General features: G+C 43.4%; 1 protein-coding gene across 1 annotated transcript; it reads left to right on the forward strand.

Moving 5' to 3' along the window:
• The first annotated feature begins 10,210 nt into the window (after positions 1-10,210).
• On the forward strand, positions 10,211-19,649 carry CRYBA2 (crystallin beta A2). Its single transcript, XM_063292548.1, has 5 exons — positions 10,211-10,272; positions 11,617-11,788; positions 12,995-13,136; positions 18,079-18,221; positions 19,391-19,649. The coding sequence occupies exons 1-5, from the start codon at positions 10,227-10,229 to the stop codon at positions 19,536-19,538; spliced, it is 651 nt and encodes a 216-aa protein (XP_063148618.1). The 5' UTR covers positions 10,211-10,226; the 3' UTR covers positions 19,539-19,649.
• The last annotated feature ends 4,582 nt before the right edge of the window (positions 19,650-24,231 follow it).

Raw genomic sequence — 24,231 nt, forward strand, 5'->3', positions numbered from 1 at the left:
TAATATGTTTCCCAGCATCCAAATATAGACAAACAGTAAACTAACATTCCTTTCAGATGGCTCTTTCAAAGAACGCTTCCTATCAAAGTGCCATCTTGTTAGAACCCAAGAGGCAATCAATAAGAAGGTAGGCTGTGAAACAGCAGACCCAGTTTCCACTTAGGCAGATCTCATTGAACGCCCTTAGGTGAACTGCTGCCTCACCTTTCTTCCTGATCTGCAATACATGGCCAACCTGGCAGGGAAAGGTTGTCAGGATTGATCTGATGTATATGTAATGTGTGCTCTGGGCTCTTTGGTAAAGTACACTGTAAACATTCTTTAAACCATGATTCACTTTGATCAGGACTCAGTGCTGAGCACTCAGTGCTCTTTTCGCAGCCCCTAGAGCCCTCTCCGACGGTGACTGCTGCAAACTGACAACTCAGTTTCTCACCATTTTGATATGGGAAGCAGAAGAAAACAATCATGTAAGCCGTAAAATAGGCAATTCATATCAGCCCCCGTCCCCCACAAATGTTGAGCATGCCCTTTGGCATTAGGACACTGAAGAAGTTGATGTGTTTCTTCCATTTCATTACTCTCTGCATCCCCCAGAGAGTTTACAACAGTTTAGACATGACCTCCTTTTGTCTTCCTAGCTGACCTTGAAACACTGAAAACTTCACATGAGCTAAGTAGTGCTTCCTCCAGCTGACCAAAAGGAGAACCCAGCATCCTGTCTGATTCCACACTGTGTCTGTTCCTTGGGTGATTCATAAAAAAAAAAAAAATCATTGCAGTGGGTAAGGGAGGTTGCTGAAAAGCTGCAATGACACCATCCCCTGCTCAATTCAAAAGCCAGGCACTATAAGGGCAGTGAATTATGGGACGGGAGCTTCTGCTGATGGGAAAGTAGCTTGCTGCTCTAACACTGCAAATGCAACATCAGACATGCAGCAATTTCTGATGTGTTGTGGCTGAGCCAGAAATAATTGGCTTAGTTGCCTCGCAGAGATGATAGTGTGTCTACAGAAGCACAGAGAAGAGATGGGAGAGCTGCAAATGCTGCCAGTGTGGAGGTACCCTCCAACAGAGAATGTCAGCCCTTTGCGGTAAGCCAGTTCAAGAAACAGACATACAATAAAGAACATTCCTGGAATCCATGTAAGTTCTTCTCCAAGTTCCCCCTTTCGCTCCTTCCTTCTCCCTTAATGGTTCTCTGGGACCTTCCCCAAGGTCAGCTCTTCCTTTGCAGGGTTTGACTGAACTGCTCCTTGCTATACATTTTCTATCTTCTCAGAGAATATCCTTGTCAGCAAACACAGCAAAAACTAGCATGGTGACTTACACATAAATGTGAAGAAAGCCAATCAAGCCGCAGAGATAACTGCATTTCTTATATTTAGCTCCTAGAAACAATGCCACACCTAAATGGCTAGATTCACATTACAGCGGAATACTTGGTGTTGACTTAGCAAGCTGTATGAACCCAGCGACTGTGGTTTTTATGAGTTATGGTGTATAAACCCAGCCAGTGGTGGTTTATTCAATAACCCAGGGTTAAATAAGCTATAGCTTCATGAGATAAACCCATTCACCATGTCACTTCTTAATGGAAGCCAGCTTAGGCTCAAGGAGGGTCGTGGACTGAAGAGAAGGAGCCTGAAGAAAGGATTGGCAGCAGGTACAGGACAGGAGAAGCTACACATTGCCTTCAGGCAGGCAAGCTATCAGAAGCAGCAACACATAGTCGCCACCTATAGCAGAAGATATGGCTTCTCCCAGCTTACAGTGAGGGATTATCTAGCAAAATTCCCCCTCCTACATCGTTGCTGGAAATGCTGTAACCTTGCTGCGTTGAGCCAGCTTCAAATAGGCCTGAGCAAATAAGAGTCTTAGTCCTTTTACCTACTAGCATCTTAGTGTCATCGATCGATCCATCCATCCATCCATCCATCCAAGTCCATAGTGTCAATGGGAACAAAGGCTATGAAGGCAGGTCTGTTCCAGATTTTCCCCCCAAAACTCACACTGGTAGGAAAGACTAGAGAGCTGAGGCAGGAGGGTTTGGAAACTGCTATGGTGGGAACACACGTCAAACAGCTCAAACAGGTAGAAAGGCCTGGCTCTAGCAATCCGACTGGCAGCGAAGCTTAAGAACTAGAAGATAGAGGGAGGTTAGGGGCTAGCCAGCCCCAGTTCAGTATGTTACGCCCAGGCAAAGAGTTTAGGATTCAGTATGCAGGTGAGCCTGAGAAAACTGGGATAATTGAAGAAACGATAGCCACATTAGCCATGGGCAAGCATGTTATGCAAACACAGTCTGAACATCTGGCTTGGCCATCTTAGGCTGAAGGGGAGGCTGCGTTTCTTCCCCTGATGCTCTTGCCCCTGGCACGATAGGAGAAATCACATCCCCTCTCTTCTCTGCTTCTCCTTCCTTTGGGTGCAGAGTGATCTGTTCGCGAAGTGAGATGGGAAAGAAGGGGAGAGCGGAGGGCGGCAGCAGGAGGGATTCCTGATCTAATCAACCAGGCCTGGCAAATAAACCCAGCTGTGCCTCTGCCTGCAGCAGGAAACAACTTTTGGAGCAAACATTGCACCAGGCAACCGGTGGCAAAATAAACAGGGATTGGCGCTAGTTCCATCTGCTCTGGGTGAGGAGGGAAGCGGGAGACAGGACTCCAGAAAAACTGCTCCCACCTGGAGGAAAGTGGGGACCAGGCACAATCCAGGAGGGATCTGTTATAACCCACCTACCTCTCCATTGCCCCCAAGGGCTCAAAACATTTACTGTAACGCTCAGCACGCTTTCTCAGAATGTATTTTCCAGCTCCCTTGGCTTCGAAAATCTGTACAAGGATCAGCCTTACCTCATTCAGCATTTCTTACTGCCTCACTTCCTTATTCTATGTGTATCTAGTTTGTAGGTGCAATGGGAATGGTTGTGGGGACAGTCACAAGATATGGAAGAAGGTGCTTCATTGGCTGAGTCACTTTTAATGAAATAAAAGATTTGGTCTCATTACTCAGTTCAGCAAATGAAATTATGCCTTGTTAGTAGCTCAGCCAACGAATTATACTTCAGCCTGTCATAAAAGAAAACAAAGTAAATCAAAGTAAATAATACCCTGTTCTTTGTAGATCCTGTAGGGGTTTATTAAGTGAAACAAATATTCCCATTTAATTTACAAACAATATCAGCCCAGCCACTCATATTTGTCATATTCAAAACAAATAGTTTTGTCTGCTGAATATTTCCATCAATATTGGTAGGACGGTCAGATGCAGACAGATACTGTTTTGCTACTTCTGTAGAATACCAAGATCTGAAGAAATGACAGCTTGAAAATTGGTCATGGGAAAGCAGCCTTTGAGGTAATTTAATCCATGACTTCCCATACATTAAATTCAAACAGACCACTAAGCCAGGATTTTTAAACGGCAGTTTCTTCAACAAGCCATAATGTCTTGTTCTGCATAAAATGCTAAGCCATAATGGATGCATGATGTTAAGTCAATGAAGAAAGCACAATGCATGAACTCAGTCTTTTATTCAATCATCCCAAGCCAGTAAGCATAAAGGATGGTGAGACAGGGAGGTCAACATAGAGGTCATAGACATGTAGACCATCCCTTTAATGCAGTTTTGTGTGTGCGCACGCGCCTTCGAATCAGTACTGACTCCTGGTCACTGCCTGGACAAGTGCCTGCAGTTTTCTTGGCAAGATTTCAGAAATGCCTTGCCATTGCCTCCTTCCTAGGGCTGAGAGAGAGGGACTGGCCCAAGGTCACCGAGCTGGCTTCGTGCCCAAGACAGGACTAGAACTCCCTGTCTCCTGGTTTCTAGCCTGGTGCCTTAACCACTACACCAAACTGGCTGTCCTTTAATAGGTAGGTCCAAATTATCCTGACATTCTGTCTTTAAGGGAAAAGATAGTTACAGTAGTCCTCACTTAGTGACCATTCACTTACAATGGTGATGAGAAAGTAACTTTGTGACCAATTCTCACATTCACGACCAATTCTTCACCTTGCAGGTCGGTAAAGCAAAGGAAAGCCGAAGTAAGATCATAAGCACAGTCACAGTTTTACTTAGTGACTGCTTCACTTAATGACCAAGTTGCAGATCCCAATTGTGGTCACTAAACGAGCTGTACCTGTATTTAAACCATTTCTGCTGAGTACCTCAAATGCATTCTGTTGCCTTACAGTGTAGAATTGGTTGGACCAATCCAACTGACTTATGCAATAGAATTACAGGATGTAAAGGTAGGAAGTAAGCTCAGAGATCATTTAGTCCAACCCTCCCTCCGATGTGGCATCCCTGACAGATAGCCATCTAGCCTGTTTAAATCCTCCAGCAAAGGAGAGTCCTCCATCTCTGAAAGAGGTTAGAATCATCCCTGACATAATCAGGAAGAGTGAAAACTTTATCAGAAAGAGCAGGTTTTATTTTTTTTTGCACTCTTGCAGGTGCAAGGCTGGAAGAATATTCAGGATCTCTCAGAGATAACATTAATGGAGCACCTGGGAGAAAGACAATCAGCAGTTGTTCCCCAAGCAGCTTTTCTCAATCTGTAGAATGTAGAATTGCCAGAGATGTAGAATCACAACTCCCACAATCTCCAGCAGAAATTAGGCTTGCTAGGGGTTCTAAGAATTGTACTGTAGTGAAACATCTCTGGATGACAGCATGTTGGGGAAGATCGTTCCAAGGTCTTCAGATAGTGAATCAGGCAAAGATGCTAGAGAACATGTAGTTTTTTCTTTTCATTCCACCTCCTTTTCCTTGATATAAACCAATTCACAACCCTACTTTTCCATGGGATGTTGGCTTTTTATTGGCTGGAAGCATAATTCACAATAAATCCATATTCTTCTTAAGAGTGCATCAAGCAATAAGCTGATGGATGGCCTGTGAGCAGCATAGGGTCAAAGTAAAGCACAGAATGACACGAAGAGGACATACGAGAGGCCCCCAATAAAGCACACCAGTTGCACCACTGCAGTCCTGAACAATTAGGCAGGAAATCCCAGAAGAAAGCGGTGTGAGGGGCAGTGATAATGTTTAGGGCTTCTCTTGATCTGCCATGCTTTGTGCCCCACTTCGGGGGGGGGCAGTTTTGTTCAATGCATAAGCCTTGTCCCAGGGGCACGTGCTTTTCAGGAATCGGATTTTTTCACCTTGTCATCCCACTAAAGAGGTTTGGGTTAACCTCCCACTAAAGAGGTTAATCAAATACACAACTTAAATTCTCATTTTAAAAAAAAAGCTATTTTAAGTTTCTGCACTCAGAATTTTTTTTCAAAAATCAGGAGGAGTCTAGTAGCATCTTTTCCAATTAATAAATTTACTAAAATTGAATTTGGAAAAGGTACTACCAGTCTCTTTTCTTTTCTTTTTTTTGCTAAAATAAACTAACACAGGTCTTCTACAATGCACTCAGAATTGTAATCTTTGAAATGCCATTTCTATGCAGTAAGGTTGGGCAATTAAAAAAAATGCACCCAATTCTAGCTTCATCACCATAAAGTACTACCTGATATGATATATAAATGTATTTAAATAGAAAAATCAATCAGAGTTTGTTGAAACATAATATTTTATTCCCCTGGGCAAAAACTTGATTGGTTTGATATCTTCTTGAACTTATTTCATGTTTACTATGATCAGATCAAATTTCAGAAACACTGTAATTTATTAAAGCATCTAAAATGCCTTAAGATGCTGCACAAAATCCCCCAAAACACAAGACTTGGCTCGTATGTATACATTTTTCAAAAGTTCTGAGAGAAGAACTGGAAGGCTGCCAGAATGGAGGTAAACAGCATTTGCTGGGGGAAACAGTGGGGAAAAAAATATTTAAAATACGTGTACTTGAAAATTATTGTTAGAGGGAACTGCGAGAGAGAGAAAACGAAGTTTTAATTGTTTCTTAGTAAGGAAATACTTCAGCAAAGGATCGTTACCTTGTCGTGGTGCTGGAGCTGGAGCACCTCAATGATGCCATGAGCTAAACCGTGAAGGGCCACCCAAGACGGGAAGGTCATGACAGAGAGGTCAGACTAAAGGCGATCCCTACGGAAGGTAATGGCAACCGACCCCAGTATTCTTGCCGTGAAAACTAAATGGATCAGTACAACCAGAGATATGTCGGTATACCATCGGAAGATGAGACCCCCAGGTCGGAAGATGGTCAAAATGCTACTGGGGAGGAACAGAGGATGAGTTCAACTAGCCCCAGACGTGATGACGCAGCTAGCTCAAAGCCCAAAGGACGGCTAGCGGCCAACGGTGCTGGTGGTGAACGGCAAATCCAATGTTCTAAGGATCAACACACCATTGGAACCTGGAATGTAAGATCTATGAGCCAGGGCAAATTGGATGTGGTTATTGGTGAGATGTCAAGATTAAAGATAGACATCCTGGGTGTCAGTGAACTGAAATGGACTGGAATGGGCCACTTCACATCAGATGACCACCAGATCTACTACTGTGGACAAGAGGACCACAGAAGAAATGGAGTAGCCTTCATAATTAATAGTAAAGTGGCTAAAGCAGTGCTTGGATACAATCCAAAAAACAATAGTATGATCTCAATTCGAATTCAGGGCAAGCCATCTAACATCACAGTGATCCAAATATACGCCCCAACCACAGATGCTGAAGAAGCTGAAGTAGAGCAGTCCTATGAGGATCTGCAGCACCTACTGGACAGCACGCCTAAAAGAGATGTTATTTTCATTACGGGAGACTGGAATGCTAAGGTGGGCAGTCAAATGACACCTGGAATTACAGGTAAGCATGGCCTGGGAGAACAAAACGAAGCAGGACATAGGCTGATAGAATTTTGCCAAGACAACTCACTCTGCATAACAAACACTCTCTTCCAACAACCTGAGAGATGGCTTTATACATGGACTTCACCAGATGGACAACACCGAAATCAGATTGACTACATCCTTTGCAGCGAAAGGTGGCGGACATCTATACAGTTGGTAAAAACAAGACCTGGAGCTGACTGTAGTTCCAATCACGAACTTCTTATTGCACAATTTAGGATCAGACTGAAGAGATTAGGGAAGACCCACAGATCAGCTAGATATCAGCTCACTAATATTCATAAGGAATATGCAGTGGAGGTGAAGAATAGATTTAAGGGACTGGACTTAGTAGATAGGGTCCCGGAAGAACTATGGACAGAAGTTTGCAGAAGAACTTGCGTTCACACAAGAACCTGAAGAATGAGGTTGAATGGGCCTTAAGAAGCATTGCTAATAACAAGGCAGCAGGAGACAACGGCATCCCAGCTGAACTGTTCAAAATCTTGCGAGATGATGCTGTCATAATGCATGCTATATGCCAGCAAATTTGGAAAACACAAGAATGGCCATCAGATTGGAAAAAATCAACTTATATCCCCATACCAAAAAAAGGGAAACACTAAAGAATGTTCAAACTATCAAACAGTGGCACTCATTTCACATGCCAGTAAGGCAATGCTCAAGATCCTGCAAGGTAGACTTCAGCAATTCATGGAGCGAGAATTGCCAGATGTACAAGCTGGGTTTAGAAAAGGCAGAGGAACTAGTGACCAAATTGCCAATATCCACTGGATAATGGAAAAAGCCAGGGAGTTTCAGAAAAACATTTATTTCTGTTTTATTGACTATTCTAAAGCCTTTGATTGTGTGGACCATAACAAATTGTGGCAAGTTCTTAGTGGTATGGGGATACCAAGTCATCTTGTATGCCTCCTGAAGAATCTGTATAACGACCAAGTAGTAACAGTAAGAACAGACCACGGAACAACGGACTGGTTTAAGATTGGGAAAGGAGTATGGCAGGGCTGTATACTCTCACCCTACCTATTCAACTTGTGCGCAGAACACATCATGCGACGTGCTGGGCTTGAGGAATCCAAGGCTGGAGTTAAAATCGCTGGAAGAAACATTAACAATCTCAGATATGCAGATGATACCACTTTGATGGCTGAAAGTGAAGAGGAACCGAGGAGCCTTATGATGAAGGTGAAAGAAGAAAGTGCAAGAGCTGGCTTGCAGCTAAACCTCAAAAAAACCAAGATTATTGCAACCAGCTTGATCGATAACTGGCAAATAGAGGGAGGAAATGTAGAGGCAGTGAAAGACTTTGTATTTCTGGGTGCGAAGATTACTGCAGATGCTGACTGCAGTCAGGAAATCAGAAGACGCTTAATCCTTGGGAGAAGAGCAATGACAAATCTCGATAAAATAATTAAGAGCAGAGACATCACACTGACAACAAAGGTCCGCATAGTTAAAGCAATGGTGTTCCCCGTAGTAACATATGGCTGCGAGAGCTGGACCATAAGGAAGGCTGAGAGAAGGAAGATCGATGCTTTGGAACTGTGGTGTTGGAGGAAAATGCTGAGAGTGCCTTGGACTGCCAGAAGATCAAACCAGTCCATCCTCCAGGAAATAAAGCCAGACTGCTCACTTGAGGGAACGATATTAAAGGCAAAACTGAAATACTTTGGCCACATCATGAGAAGACAGGACACCCTGGAGAAGATGCTGATGCTAGGGAGAGTGGAGGGCAAAAGGAAAAGGGGCCGACCAAGGGCAAGGTGGATGGATGATATTCTAGAGGTGACGGACTTGTCCCTGGGGGAGCTGGGGGTGTTGACGACCGACAGGAAGCTCTGGCGTGGGCTGGTCCATGAAGTCACGAAGAGTCGGAAGCGACTAAGCGAATAAACAACAACAGTAAGGAAATAATTGCCAACCACTTGCCTGTTGCAGTTCCTTGCACAATCCCTGCCTTTTTATGCCCTCTAGTGGGGTCTATAGAGATTGTACAATCACAGCAAATCTTAGCTGAAGGAATAGAGAGGAAAAGCAACAAAAACCGGGCTGGGTCTGGGATACAAAACTCAGTGTGGGTCCCATAGAAGTTCTCTGGAAACGCAAACGGCGAACCGTCCTTACCTTCCAGCCAACTATGGACATTGCAGATGGAAGGCGAACGCCGGTGGTTGTGAAAAGACGTGATATTTTATGCATTATTTCCTAACCCCGTTTGCTGCTGCCTGCCCCCTCCCAGTGACAATACAGGGCGAGGCTTGCTGACTTTTTGGTAGGTCTCTAGCTGCTGCTGTGAAACAAAAGGAAAATTCTCCGATGAGTTTTGAAAAACGCGCGTGCAAAAGGGCTCTGAGAAGCGCTAGCGCCTGTTCCTTAGCTTATAACTAAGATGGAAAAGCAAGCGTCGAAGCAGGCCAGCTTGGTTCCATCTCCGCTAGGTAACCCAGATAAGTCAGGTGTCCTCGATGTACCTTAGACCCAGATAACCCTACCAAAAGACTCTTTCTGAGGGCGCAGCGCGGGGAACAGGGAAATGCGGGCCACTTCAGGAGGCGTCGCGCTAATCTCGCCTCGCGATGGCGGCGCCTTCTCCTCGGCCCTTTCGAACGGCGGCCGGTGCCTCCCGCGCAATGGCCTGGGAAAGGGCGGCGAGCTTAATCCTGCCGCTGAGCTGGGCTTTGTTCCGAGGTGAAAGGAAATCGGTGTGTCAGGGCCTTTATCTTTCGCTCTTCAACTGCTAAGCCAACTGGTCCGTTTCACCCCATTATGGGCCCCGGAGAGGCGAGGCATCTCGCCAGGATGGGCAAGAGGAATGGACAGGCCCGGCTGACTGCCCTCCCACAGCTGCCCTTGCTGACTCAGCGCAACCTGTTGTGCTCGACCCGTCTCACTTGGCCAGGCCTGGCTATATAATGCGGCCGGGACCCCCAGCCCGGCATCGCCACTGTTGCAACTGTGTGCTCCGCCAACGGTAAGTCCCTGCGCGCTGCTCTGGGCTATCCTGGCACTCGGAGGATTCGCTTGCCTTCCCTGGGGTTGGGAAAGCGCTGTTTTGCAATGGGGTGAGGTGAGGGGTGGCTCTTCTGGGACGTTAAGTCTGCAGTTGGTTGGCCCGCTGAGGGCTGAATGCGAAGGATCGGCGCGCTCCGCCGAGACGGCTCGCTTCCTTGGCCTGGATTGCCTTAGAAGCCATTTGGAGATGCCGGCGCTGGACGGCGGTTGATCCTGCTCTCCGCTGGCTTGTGGCAGGATGCTGCGGTCTGAATTGCATGAGTGGACGGGCAGGAGACCCTCCTTCGCACCTGGACGGCCCGACCTGGGTCCGATGGCATTTCAGTTTCACCTTCCTTTCTAATACTTCGCGTCTCGCACATTCTCAGCAGGGCTGTTAGACTATGTCGGCAGAGAGAGAGAGAAGAAGCGGACCGCCGAGATCTGCAGGTGTGTGCGCGCATACCTTTGAGCGCATGCCTACACGATCTGTGCGTGCACAAATGTGTGCTGTACATTAGGATTGAGAGGCGTGTGTAGAATCCTGCCGGTGCAGATCTGACACCAACGTCAGCCTTAAAGGAAAGGCCTTCGGTTTTGGCTCCCCTCATGCAGTTGGGAGGCAGGAGAATGTCCCTTGAATTTGGAAATTGGTGTTCTTTGGAATCAGAAATTTTACAAAGGCAGCCAAATGCTAATTTAATTTTAATTGAATTAAAAGAGGATTAGCAATTGCTCAAGACCTTTGGCACCCAAATCAGAAAATTAAAATGACTCTCCCCCATAGCTGTAGAGTACTGTATGTTCAGGCTATCTCTGCAATATACCAAGCCCTGCTCAACCCTAAACAAGATTAAAGCATGCTGTGTGAATATAACCACTAATTCTTCAGCAGACCTAGTTAAGGGTGTTGAGTGAATGCCGGCAATTAATAAATAATATCAAATTATTGACAATTTGCTACTCTTGAATAATACTCATAAACGTGCTCCTTGGGGTGAGGCACTCTTTCCTGTCTAATATAATAGCTGCTGGCAAGAATGTGTATGTTTCTGTGGCTGGGTGCATAGCATCGCAGCAAGCTATAGTGTGGTTGGTTTGATTCTGTCTTAGTGTGTTGTGTGACCCCACTTATACTTCGTAATTCTCTGTTTATGGCTAAGCGTTACGTCTGATTCCAGCCAATGGTAGCATCATCAGTAAATCATGGTTTGCTCCAGAGTATGAAAAATGTCTTTATATGAGGGTATACAAGACTATACGATATGTAAGAGCTGAGATGTCATTCAGTTAATCAAGCTACTAGGCCCTTCATTCTTCTTCTGGCTCACACTCTTAATTCCCACTTGTGTGAATTCAGCCTCTGGATGGCAAGAAGAAGAAGGTGCTCTGTTATCCAGATTAGTCAGGGAGAAAGAGAAATAACATAAAGGGAGAAGAAGAATAGATGAAAAGGCAAACCGTATACCCTTTCTATCTCCACCCTGCCGTCCACCCAGTAGCCATGAAATCCTGTTCAACCTCTGTTCAAAGTTTTGAACACTTTTCTCTGCCTCTCGGCTGTTCCCTAAGCCTGCCTCTTCTCTGCTGAGCAGTCTTGCACAGCGCTTGCCACTGCTACTCTGTGATATCTTTGTCCATAGCTAAGAGGTTTTATCAGGCAGATAACACAGAAGGGACAGAGTTTGACTCACACATACACATCTCTCCCCTTCTATACATACATACATACATACATACATACTCCAGCTGCTCTAAGAATGGACGCTTAACCATCATATTCCACCTCCACAGCTAAACAGCTGCCCATGACCAGCCAACACATGGAGAGCTTGGGGCAATTCAAGATCATTGTCTGGGAAGAAGAAAACTTCCAGGGGAAGCGCTCTGAGTTCCTGATGGAGTGCCCCAATGTCATGGAACGTGGTTTCCGCAAGATCTGCTCCATCAAGGTGGAAGGCGGCCCGTAAGTGTTTCCACAACTCACAGTGTACACTGGGAAGCCCAAAACACCTACTGGTCTTTTCAGTTGATTCTGAGAACCTGTGAACTGTCACGTGGAATACAGATAAATACATGAATGCCTTGCAAAGGAGCTGCCATCTTTAAAGCTGACTGATTAACGAAAGCTTTGATTGATTGATTGATTAATGGGAGGAAACCTTAGCTGGTTTTTAAAATTCACTGAGATCAAATATAAAAAAAACAAAAATTAGCACTGCTGCAAATTCTAACAATGAAATGTGGGTTTTGCTTACTAAATTCTTAGGTATCATACTCTACCATCAATACTTAAAAAAAAACCTCTATTGAGTTATAGAAATATATTTATTTAAATATCACATATGAATAATTTACACATTGCATAATAACTCTAAAGTATTTAATCATTGGAAAGCCCTGAGCTATTTACAAGATAATATGATCCAGTGTGTTTTGAGAAAATACTAATTCTTTAACAATTTTAATGAAGTATTTGTAGAGAGCAAAGTCAAAGTATGAGTTATCTTTGCAAGTTGCTTTTGCTACTGTATTCTGCATTACTTCCATAAGTAAGCTATTTAAAAGGAAAAAAAATAGCAGATAAACCCTATCAAAGAGTTGCTTAAAAATTAGGGAAAAGCACAGTCCTGTAGTAGAGCACCTGCTTTATATTGCAGAGGACACAATTTTAATACTTTGCATCTGTGGTGAGATGCCATTAATTTGAAATAACTCTGCTTGAACTCTTGAAAAGCTGCTGGCAATCAGAATCCATGTAAGTCTGAAAGGCCAATAGTTCGATTCATTGCAAAGCAACTTCTTCTATATTTACTCCAAACATCAAAGAATATTTTCAGCCTTCACAGTGCTGCAGAGAAGACGATTATGCATGTAGGAAGTAGGGTGTCCCATTCTTTTTAACTCTTAAAGAACATGTATATTTTTGCCAGAGGCGCTATGTTAAGAGTAGGCCGAGCAAGATATTCTCTGAACACCCTCTGCAAAACTAAAAAAAGTGCTTTCATTACAATAACTATTGAAGATAAATTTCCTGTATGAGACTTTGCTTGCCTTTTGTCCCATCACTTTTTGGGGGACCCTATTAAGATTTGAGCTGAACTTGAGTTTGATTTTAGAATAGGAAGCCACATGTCCTCATACTTTTTTTCTCTCTTTTCCTGACCAATAGCTGGGTGGGCTTTGAGTACCCTGAATATCAAGGACAGCAGTTCATCTTGGAGAAGGGTGACTATCCTCACTGGGAGGCCTGGTGTGGAAACAGCAGCCACAGGGCGGAGCACCTACTCTCCTTCCGGACTATCAGATGTGCGGTGAGTTCTCTTTAAAATTCTCAAAATGGACTCAGGGACCCATCCTGATTTTCTCCCAGAGAGCACAAAGTAAAAGGATTTTTTTCTTAAAAAAGAGGGTCACCAGGCAAGGGAAGTCCAAATCGTGGAGGGGATAGTGGGCAAACATTGCATTAAATTGATCATTTTGGATCAATTTTAGAGCCAGTTTGGTCTAGTGGTTAAGGCACCAGACTAGAATCCAGGTGACTGAGAGTTCTAGACCCGCCTTAGGCATGAAAGCCGGCTGGGTGACCTTGGGCCAGTCCCTCTCTCTCTCAGCCCAAGAGCCAATCAGGCGTAGTAGGAGAGTTCTAGTCTCACCTTAGGCACGAAGCTGGCTGGGTGACCTTGAGCCAGTCCCTCTCTCTCAGCCCAGCTCACCTCACAGGGTGGTTGTTGTGCGGAAAATAGGAGGAGGAAGGAGTATTAGGTCAATTTGCTGTTTTGAGTTATATATAAAAATAATAAAGGTGGGATAAAAAAATCTAAAAATAATTGCACAAAAGGGTATTCTATATTAATTTCATTTGTGGCCTCTAATAAATTACGTGGAAGCATGGCGGAAGAGTAGACAGGAATAATGGAGCTTAAAGTAAAATTGCCAATGCAAGTAACATTAATTAAGCTGAAATAAAATTAATTGGCTTTCTGGCAAGCTGACATCTGATAGATGCACTTCATAGAGGGGCAAACGAGCTTTTGAAGTGCTCTGAGTTCTTCATTAGAAGACTTTCATCCCCAGAAAGTATCAGTGTAATTTAAAAAGAGCTACTCTCTTTTGGGGTCAGTCAGGTCTGACCTGACAATGTAAATTTGTGTTTAATACTGCAAGAAGGGTGGAGTGTAGTGAGAGGGACCACCAGGGACAAAGCTCTGGAGCAGTTGTGACCACCTCCTCTCTTGCATGTTGGGGAATTCAAGTACGCAGGCCATATAGCCTCCAGATTGTGGCCTGATAACCCTAGAGTGTTTCTCAACCATGCTGGCTGGGGAATTCTGGGAGTTGAAGTCCACACATCTTAAAGTTGTCAAGGTTAAGAAACACTGCCCTAGAGTATAGGGTTGTACACTCAGATATATGTAAGCTATTTACTCCTATTGTGCAAAACACAACTGCTATCACATTTAATTTAATGACTTTCACATGTGAGAGTGGTCAGAGGAGGATGTTTCCCAAAGACAACAGCATACACCTTTATGTAAATTAAAAAGGCCAGGTCCAGGCCTCAGTAGCTTGTATAATTGACTAGAAACAAAAGTATTCCCCAATTTATTTCTTCTATGCGGTTCAGTACAAAAATGCCTTTAGAGACTGGGTTTGGCTGGCAACCCTAAACTGAACCAGTGAAATGACTAAGATTTGGTTGCAGCTGATTGATTTAAGATGGGCCTTATTTAATTAAGTGTTTACTTACTCAAAATCTTATTACTGAGCTAGAACTGGCAGGATGGAAGAGGAGAGGCAGGGAGGTTCAGGCATTGGAGAATTACCTGCCCCTCTGTATAGAGCCTTGGGACTATCTGTCATCAGTCTGAATCTGCAGAGGTCGGCAGAGGACATCTCCAAGTCCAAAAGTTGTATTTCTAGGCAGGATCAAAATTAGATAGTAGGCCCATGAAGAAAAGTAGACACATTACCAGATATTCTTATAAATTGTGCTACAAAGCAAATCCATAAATAACTATAAATTGAATCATATTTATGAACCCTTCTAGTCAAAAGCCTTTGTCCTACAACATGCTAACCCATGGTTTATTTAATTGTAGTTTACTCAAGCTGATTTCCTGAATTTATACAGTGCACTAAACCACAAACCATACAGCTAAATTGTGCACAGACTTTGAGCCCAAACTAGCCAATCAGATTTTTGCCTAGTATTGTGTTAATCCTGTCCAAATTTGGCCGTCCAAAAGCTGAGTGGGTGGGGCTAAGGTCTCTTTTGTGAGAAAAATATTAATGCATTCATGATAGTCCAGGTTTGGACTGAAGACAAACAAGTAAGTTAGGCACTTTGATTTTAGATGAAAGATTTTAAAAAGATGTATAATCCAGCCATATATTACAAAGCTACCAGAAGCAAATAACCAGTATGGACAGGAGTGTTATCTGTCAAAGTTTAAAAAAGGGGATAATGGAGAGTTTTGTGTGTGTGAGTCAGAATGTGTAACACCCATTGCCACAAAGCTATAGCCAGCACATATCACTCCATCTCAAAAGCAGCTGCTTCTGTTCCAAGCTGGGCTTTAAAATCTCTGCACGTCCCCATCTCTGGGCTTTAATAAGAACCAGTCAGATTATGTCCGCACTTTAATAAAGGGCTGCAAGATAGCATCTCCATCTTGGCTGGCAGGATCACTTGGCGGAGTGCAGGCTGCAGGGATGTGCAATGGAAGGAAGGGAGGGAGATGCAATGATGCCAGTTTAACCCCTTGGATCCATGGGATCCTGGAAACGTACAAACCCTGAACACTTGGAATGTTGGAAGACATTTTCTTTATATAATATCTAGAGCTTCAATTTTTTTTTTCTGGGAAGCAGATTAGCAGATGTTTCCATGCATGCACACTCATAATAATTGATAGAAATTCACAATAGCTGCTTGGAAAGAATATGCAAAACAAAAGGTGACCCCTGAAGAAGATGGAAAGTTAAGCTATATGATAGTTGGTGACCTTAATCTAGAAGGCAAAAATGAGTGGGACAGTTTTTCCCAACTGATGCCCTCTGGATTGACTGTGCTGGCTAGAGATTATGAGAGCTGAAGTCCAGTATGTCTGGAGTTCAGTATTTAAGAAAAAAATAATAGTATAGGTGCCCTAGGCAGCAATAGGCAAAGGATAACAGAATCTCACATTTTATACATATATAAAATACCATCAAGCAAGTTGCTTTTAGAGAGTGTCAGTAAAAATAAATTCCTATGCCAAGAAGTTTGCCATCTAATGATCAATATGTGGGAGACAATAGCACAGGAGAAAGGTTGATAAACCAGGAAAAACATATACTTGGATTGCTGCCAGTTTCTTAATGGGTACAATTTAGTGCTGTTGTAGGACTTTTAAAGCCTAAATGGCTGAAGGGCAGACTATTTGAGACTCTCACTATAAACCTGCCCAGTTCATTAGATCAGCAGGAGAAGCCCTTTTAAAGATACCCCCATTGCTAGAAATTTGGCCAGCTGGTATTTATCCTGTGTAGCTTCCAAGGTATGGAATGTTCTCTCTCCACTCTCCCAGCATTTAGAAAAATACCAAATAAAGAGAGCTGCAGGAGGGGGGCAAGACAGAGAAGTGATGAAATGACATCATGATGCAAACTCTGCCCCTTACATACTTGCATGCGATGTTACACCACAGATATAAAAGGGCAGAGCTTGCATAGTGACACCACAATGCACACTGTCATTTTGGCAGTTAGGTATGGACACCTGTGCAAAAATATCTCTTTTGCCAAGCTTTTAATTAGTTGTGGTATAAATTGAATAATTTAATAATAATAATAATAGCAGCAAGCACAGATTAACCAATTTTAATCTAGTCTGTTGTCTCAACCCAGTTTCTGTGGTTCATTTGGGGCAATGAATCACATAAGTCCAGAAGATTAATTAATAAAATGATGGATAAATGTAGTAAATTAACCATGAGTTAATTTGCTATGGATTAATGTCTTATACATAGTACATTGTGCAAATACAGTCTAAGCAACAGTTTACAGAAGCCCTTATCTTCCTTTTCATCAATCCTGCAATATCCAGCTATCGGGGTCAGTGAAATAGATGCAGAAAATAAAAGAGGATTAATTGAAGAAGGGAAAAAAGAAGATGAAAAGAATGATGAGAGTCATAGGGTAGCAGATGTGATTGTTTATTTCCAAGGAACTTTATTTTCTTTTCTTTTTTTCCATATTGACAGGGTTTATACATCATACTAAACCATAATGTGATTTGTTTGGTTTTAGCTTAGCATTTTATGAAGATCCAGCTATTGTGAAGTCTATACCATGATTTTTTTCTTAGCATATTGTGGGAATCTAGCCAATACTGGTTTAGTTGATAAACTGTGTTATGTAAGGCATGGCTTCATGTGTGAACCCAGTGTTTATCTGCTAGACAGCTCTCTGCCCAGGTTTCTCATCCATTCATCTCTTCTTAGCTCACGTCTATTTTCCCAACCTAATTTAGCATTTATGTCATCATTCATTTATCTTACATCCTATTGAGGGTGGAAGAGGTGATTCAATTTATTATGTGGCGAAGTATTTGTTATTAACAATATGAGTTAAATGGAATGGTTGTGTATAGAGATTGAATATCTCTAAATATCAAGCAGTGAGAACAGCAACAACAACAACAGCCAAAGATTACAGCCATCCGCTTGATTTATGAACTTCTGGAAGCATCTGGTGACTGCCATTAGAATGGCAGATTAGATAAGCCTCCCAATTAGTTCTGACCCAGCAAAGCAATTAATAGTGTGCTGCTTTGAAATAGGAGGGAGAAATCTTTGAAATAGGGGGCAAGCCTCAAATTAAGGATATGGCCTTTTCCAGCCTTGCTGCTCCCAGATGTGTTCTAGAACAGTAACTCTCCACCAGTATGGTTATTGAGGCTTCTGGCTGGGAACTCTGAGAGATGAGGTCCCAACACACCTGAAGGACATATCAGGAAGGGGAGGGCCAGGGCATGTGAAAGTAATAAACATGAACCACATTGCCCTATCTTGAAACAATCTCGAGGAAAGATGGAAAGAGATTTGGGAGCTAACAACATGTGCATGTATCTCTCTGGAGAAGCATTTCAATAATATTGTAAAGTTCAAGATGGAGAAAGGAAGCCTGAGAGTTGGAAAGAGGGGATTTAAATAGGGGTGATCTGTTTTTTCTGCATTTAGTTCCACTCTTCCACTTTACTCTATGTTGCAGAACCATAATGACAGCAAAGTGACCTTATATGAGGCAGAGAACTTCCAAGGATACAAGTTTGAGCTGAGTGATGACTATCCATCACTGCAAGCCATGGGCTGGGGCAGCAAGGAAGTAGCCTCCATCAGAGTCCACTCCGGAGCGTAAGTATTGCCTTCTGTTTTTTGGTGCAATTTTCTGTTCAAGGTAATAAGTATGAGAGAGCATCTGCTGGGTAATTACCTTGGTTTAATAAGAGCATCAGTCCTACAGTCTTCCCCATTCTGGTATCTTCTGTATATGTATTGGGCTACTTTACTCATCATCTTCAAGCAAAATGGCTATGATGATAGTGCATCATTGTAGCAGCTTTCAGCAGATCTGCAGAACCCCATGATAAGGAACGTGGCCTTAAATTTTTCTAGCAGTGAGTTTGCTGCTGAGTCTTCGCCATAGTTTTAAATTCTATAATTGGGCTGGAAACAGAGGCTGAGTTCACACATTGTATTAAGCCATAATGGGGGTTCTTTCACTTTGGCCGAGCATATTGTATTAAACCAGGTACTGAGGTGGGTAAACTATGGTTGATGACTGAGCATTCCCATAGTGACTTATTTAACAAACCACAATTATAAGAAGCAATGGCAGTGTGAACCCAGCAAGCCAACTCTTTTCAAGAGACATAAAAGAGTTACAAGGAAGTTTTCCTTCTTGTGTCAACTCTTCTGTCCTCATATCGTACAGGACTAAATACGTTTCTCAGTGTTCAATGGCTTTTAAAAGTACTGTATAAAAATCTACAGTACTGCTGCATCATACAGAGACATGAATACAACAGATCCACAGGCACAACTGATTGAATGGATCTTCCAAAGTCGATTGCTGCCCTTTAAAACAGCAGTAACAACTGCACTGTCTCATGCCCCTGTTCTCAATCCCTTTTATGCTCCATCTTCCTTGGACTGGTTCCCAGTCAAAGGACTGGAGGGATTGGGATCCAAAGGATTGGTTAAAGACCAGTGAAGTGCTATGCTACTCCAACCTGCCACTCTCTAGAGCAGTGTTTCTCAACCTTGAGGACTTGAAGACGTGTGGACTTCAATTCCCAGAATTCCCCAGCCAGCCATGCTGGCTGGAGAATTCTGAAAGTTGAGGTCTACACATCTTCAAGTCACCATGGTTGAGAAACACTGCTCTAGATACATTGGGACTATATCACCTAGCATTCACAACCAGTATATTCCTAAAACACCAGCTTAGGAAAAGATGTGCTGTTCCCTTTCCAGTGGAGGAACATGTGTCAGATTGCCTATGTTCTGTTTTATTCTCATAGGTGGGTGGCCTATCAATATCCAGGCTACCGAGGCTACCAATATATCCTGGAACGGGACAGACAGAATGGTGAATTCCGGAAGTACAGCGAATATAGCACCCAAGCCCATACCAGCCAGATCCAGTCCATCCGCCGTATTCAGCATTGAGCCAAGTCTTAGCAGCAGCACCAGTAGTATTCCCTCTCCTGTGCAACCCCCACCCTCACTTTGGCCAAGTAGTAGACCTGCACCCAGTAGTTAATAAAGGCATTTACCAAACCCCTTTTTCTTTTTGTCCATCTGTCAATGAAACCTTTGTGCTGTGATTCTTATGAGTTGCTAGTGTCTGTAAATCAAACTACTGTTAAAGGTTCCAGTTACTGTGGGAAGTTGGAAAAAAAATGAGAATCCTATTTGGTTATACTTATGCACAGGAAGGATTGTTTAAGGGAGCCCTTTGCAATAGAAAGAAGATGCCAGAATAAGTTTTTTGTGCAATGCACTCTACCTGTTTTCCCTCTCCTACCAAAAAAAAAAATCAATACATGTTAGCATATTACTTTGAGACTGATTCATGATCAAGGCCACAAATGACCAAACAAGTCTAAGCATGAAGATGAACTGAAGGCAATTATCTCCAGGAGGATTAGTCATGTAAATCTTTTGCTACAAAAACAAAGGTCTTTTGGCACCTCAAAGAATGATTTATTATCACATAAACCTTGGCCAAAAACCTCATCCTTGAGCCATAACATTGTTTGAAGAGCCCTATTAGCAACATGGACTGGCACAGATCCTTACAAATGGTGTTTGCTTAGTAGCCTTCTTCCCAGATGTTAAATGGTCAAGGGCAGACTTTCCCAACTTGGAGAAGGGTTACCAACTCTAAAGTCAAACAGCAGGCACAAATGTGTCCCAGATTCACCTAGGCTGAATAGCTGTTTGATGTGCAGAACCAGCAGGTGAAGCTTTTCACTTCTAAAGGTACTGGATCAGCTGCAAATTCTACTGTACTGAGAACCCTACTGAGAATTTAAGAAGACTGTAATGAAACTAGGCTCACATATTAGTGCATGAATCACTGGGCATCAGCAGCTAGCTGGACAGCACAAGATCTCTGCAGATAAATATCCAGGCCCATTAGGGCACTGCAGTAGGTTCCTGGGGGTGGGAAGGAGTGGGGATATTGGAAAATGTGTGAACTGAGCGCATGCCGGTCACGCTCTCTTTCTGATCTGGAAGATGTTCGTGCTATTCCCAGATTTGTGATAACAAGACTGCATGACAAGAAACGTGCTTTGCAGCTGCTCAGAGACACTCCATTCTTCATTTCTTTCAAGACTGAACCAGTTGGCTGCAGTTCACAATCAGTGGCTTGCTCTAAATGCCAACTGTTGAGAAAAAAAGTCATCTTTTCACCACAGCTCATGCTGGCATGCTGTTTGATCCCAGGACAACAGGCGCCTGTAGGCTGTATCCTACAACGCTTCGTCTATGTTAGCCCACAGAGCTTGGAGCACGCTTCTCAACAGGGTGAGAGAATAGTAGCTCAGGCTTTGACGCCCATGGGAAAGCCTTGTTTTTACTAGGAGAGCCTGGAAGCATTTGTGCCGTCACAATCATTCCTCTTTCTGTGTGGCTTGCCAAATTACATAAGTGAGTCCTGTACACAGAGCATCCCTGAGCTGAAGCATCTTGCTTGAAGCCCTTCCCCAAAAGCAACTCTGCCAGGCTCCGCCTCTCAGATTCAGCTATGTGTTCACATCCGCCTAGGCATCCGGGACTGGACATCTTTTCATTTGCAATGAGCCACTCCACCCTGAATAGAGGAGGAACACACAAGCAGCCAGGAATGGAGCCAGAAAATGCTCTTAAGCCCCGTCCCCTCACACCCAACCCACACACACACACAATACATACTGTACACAAGTATATACCCTCTGCAATCCAGTAGATCAATATCCAAAAAAATGGGCCAACTTTACAACAAAAAGTCCCTCCCTCTGCTTGAGTCTATTGCACTGACTATCTTATAAATGACATTATTCCCATCAAATACCTACTCTAGATTGTTGTTGGGTTTTTTAGTGGCAGTCTCCTGATCTGTCAGTAGAACATTGCCTGAATAGGAGCAGGCTTTGTTGCTAGCCCTGCACAGTTCATCTTGGTGGATGGCTTCTATTGCTATAAAGTGAGCCAGTCTGCCACCACCTGACAGAATTCCAGTGAGACTTGAATGCAGGTGATGCTTCCAGGGCAAACCTCATGTCCAGAAGTGGTTGAGCCGCATGATTGCATTTTGCACTATAGACTTAATGTGAGAAGGCAGGAGGAACTCCTGACAACCTCACAGCCATGACTGGAATGAAAATCCATCATCAAAACCATGGCATGGAAGGCTACAGCTTTTTTGATACTCAGATGAGGTATCCTTACAAATTCCAGCATAAACACAGACATCCCAGAAAAATAAAGAATAACTATCCCACCTGGAAAAGCTAAGAAGCACCAAAATCATACAAGACAAAGAATCTGGGACCTTAGATTAGCAATATGGACAAGATTGTAAGGAGATTTACAGCTGCTTAATGCTGGCTACATTCTGCCTTCTTCATCGTCACAACCACCATTCCAAAGAAAATCACTAAGTTTGCAGAGATGCTAAATTCTTTAGTCCTTGGGTTTATCACAAAGTGAATAGTCTGCAAAGTGGTGACCAGCTCTGTCATCCTGTAAATGACAAGAGGATCACAGAAGCTTAGCCACTGTGTGTGTGTGTGAGTACATACTTTCTAAAGGGAAATATTATAGAGTAACTAGATATTCTGAGAAGGCTCCTGTGGCATTAGCAGTGACCCACCAACAGAAGTTCAGCTGGCTAGCTGGCACTGTGATGATGGGGTCTGGTTCAGCTAGTCCACTTTCATTTGTCACACAGTCTCTAAAACTAAAACAGATGGCTGCTTCCTTCTCTGTATTGCTTGGCACAGTGTACCCTGAGGCTGTTCCTTTCCAGTCTCCAATAAGGAAGTGCTCGCTGCAGGCCTCTCCCCTTGCACAAACATTCCTCCACACCTTCGGCCTCCTATCAGGAGCAACGTGGTCCACCCTCCCTTCCTTTTCCAAACAGGTGGCAAACCTGCAATTCTCTCTGCCAGGGCCACGTCAGCTTCTGTCCTCAGCAGTCCTAGAGGTAAGTGGAAAAAAGGAAGGTGGTGGATTGTGCTGTGGGCATATGTTCCAATGCCTGATGCATGAGAGAAGGGAAAAGAGTTTTCTAAAGGGGGTATTCCTTGCTTCAAGAGGGAGACAACTTCCTGAAGTTCTGCAGGTGTGCAAGATTGCTTTATTCTGGTGAGAAAGAGCAGGTCAGCTGAGAGCAAGAACTCTTCCTTTTAACTAAGGGGAACTAGACTGTACTTACAGCCAAAGAGGTTTATCTTCCATTTTTGATCTGTACATAGAGGTAAAGGACAGATTCCATTTCTAACTCTCCATGGTTTTATTGATCTCAACAGAACAGAAGGTTCACACAATTTGTACTTTATCTTGCCTATCTCAGGATGGACTGGAATCACCTTCCTGTCTCCCATTGCCTCATTTCTGGAAGTTGGAATTTATCTTGGCTCTCTTCCCCACTCCCCACCAAAGCTCCTTATCACTTCCAGCTGGAGTCCTAATCTACAGATGAGTGGGTCTTTGGGGCAAAATGAAGTGACCCCCACACGTTAAGATTTTAGAAGGGTTTTCTTTGACCACAAATTTATTATATATACCACGGCTTTTTCTATAATTTTCAGTTTCATTTCCAGGCTCTTGCCATGAATACCCAGTACTTGGTTTTGGACAGAGAATATCAGTAGTGAGGTAGAGACCAAGCAGGATTTCCTGCATTAAAGAGACTCCTTAACTCTCCATACAACTAGCAGAAACAGAATCCAATTCTTAACAATAAACAAATAATATACATTTGATTTGGCTTTGGGGACTTCAAAATTTATCTTGATGTAAATGTTGTTTTGTACATAAGGCTCTGCAGTTTTAAGAAGGCGGTGGTAAATATTTATCCCTAATTTCATTTTTGCCCATCCTGCCTACTTCAGTCACTGAAACACTTTGTTCCAAATCTCTGTATTACCCCTCCATTTCCTGTACGTGGGCAGAGGACAAAGAGAGGGAGCAGAAAGATCAGGTGATTCTTTAGCAATTTTGAGGTTTCCTTCAGAGTATCTGCCTTAAAACTAAATTCAGAGAAGGGGGATCTGTGACCTTCCAGATGTTGCTCCCAGCATTCCTTGTATCAGCCATGCTGACTGGATCTAGAATTTTCCACCTCTGTTAGAGGACAGCTGGGACCTCCTGGGCTTCAGGTGGACCTTGACGATGCATTGACTGCATGTTCTGCAAATCAAGCTGTTCACCCAGGTAGAGAAGGGGCTTGGATAGCCACTCCACATTCCCATTACTTGCTCAGGACAGCTTTGCTAAACATTTCTCCGCAGGCCACACATGAAGCTTTGAGGAGCAAGAATCTAACCTGATCACTACTGCTCTGTGCCATAAACCTACTTGTGCTGGGCTTGTTTTCAGTTGCCTGCGGCTGGCTAATAGGACTCAGGCAGCTAAAGCAAGTCTGGGGCATGAAGGGTGAACCGGCAGAAATGAATCTTCCATTCATTAAATATCAGGAGTGTTTGGCTGGAGAAGGTGCCTCTGGGCCCTGGGACAGACCAAAATTTCCAGGGTGTTCTTTCCTGGTTTTGTGATACGCTGAGTTCAAAGCATCACATCGCAAAAAGATATGTTATATTCTTCAGTAAATGTTCCCATTTTTCAAAAAGAACTTCAGGAGATCTCCCAC

This window comes from Candoia aspera, chromosome 1 (genome assembly GCF_035149785.1).
Source record: "Candoia aspera isolate rCanAsp1 chromosome 1, rCanAsp1.hap2, whole genome shotgun sequence".
NCBI classification, from domain to species: Eukaryota; Metazoa; Chordata; class Lepidosauria; order Squamata; family Boidae; genus Candoia; species Candoia aspera.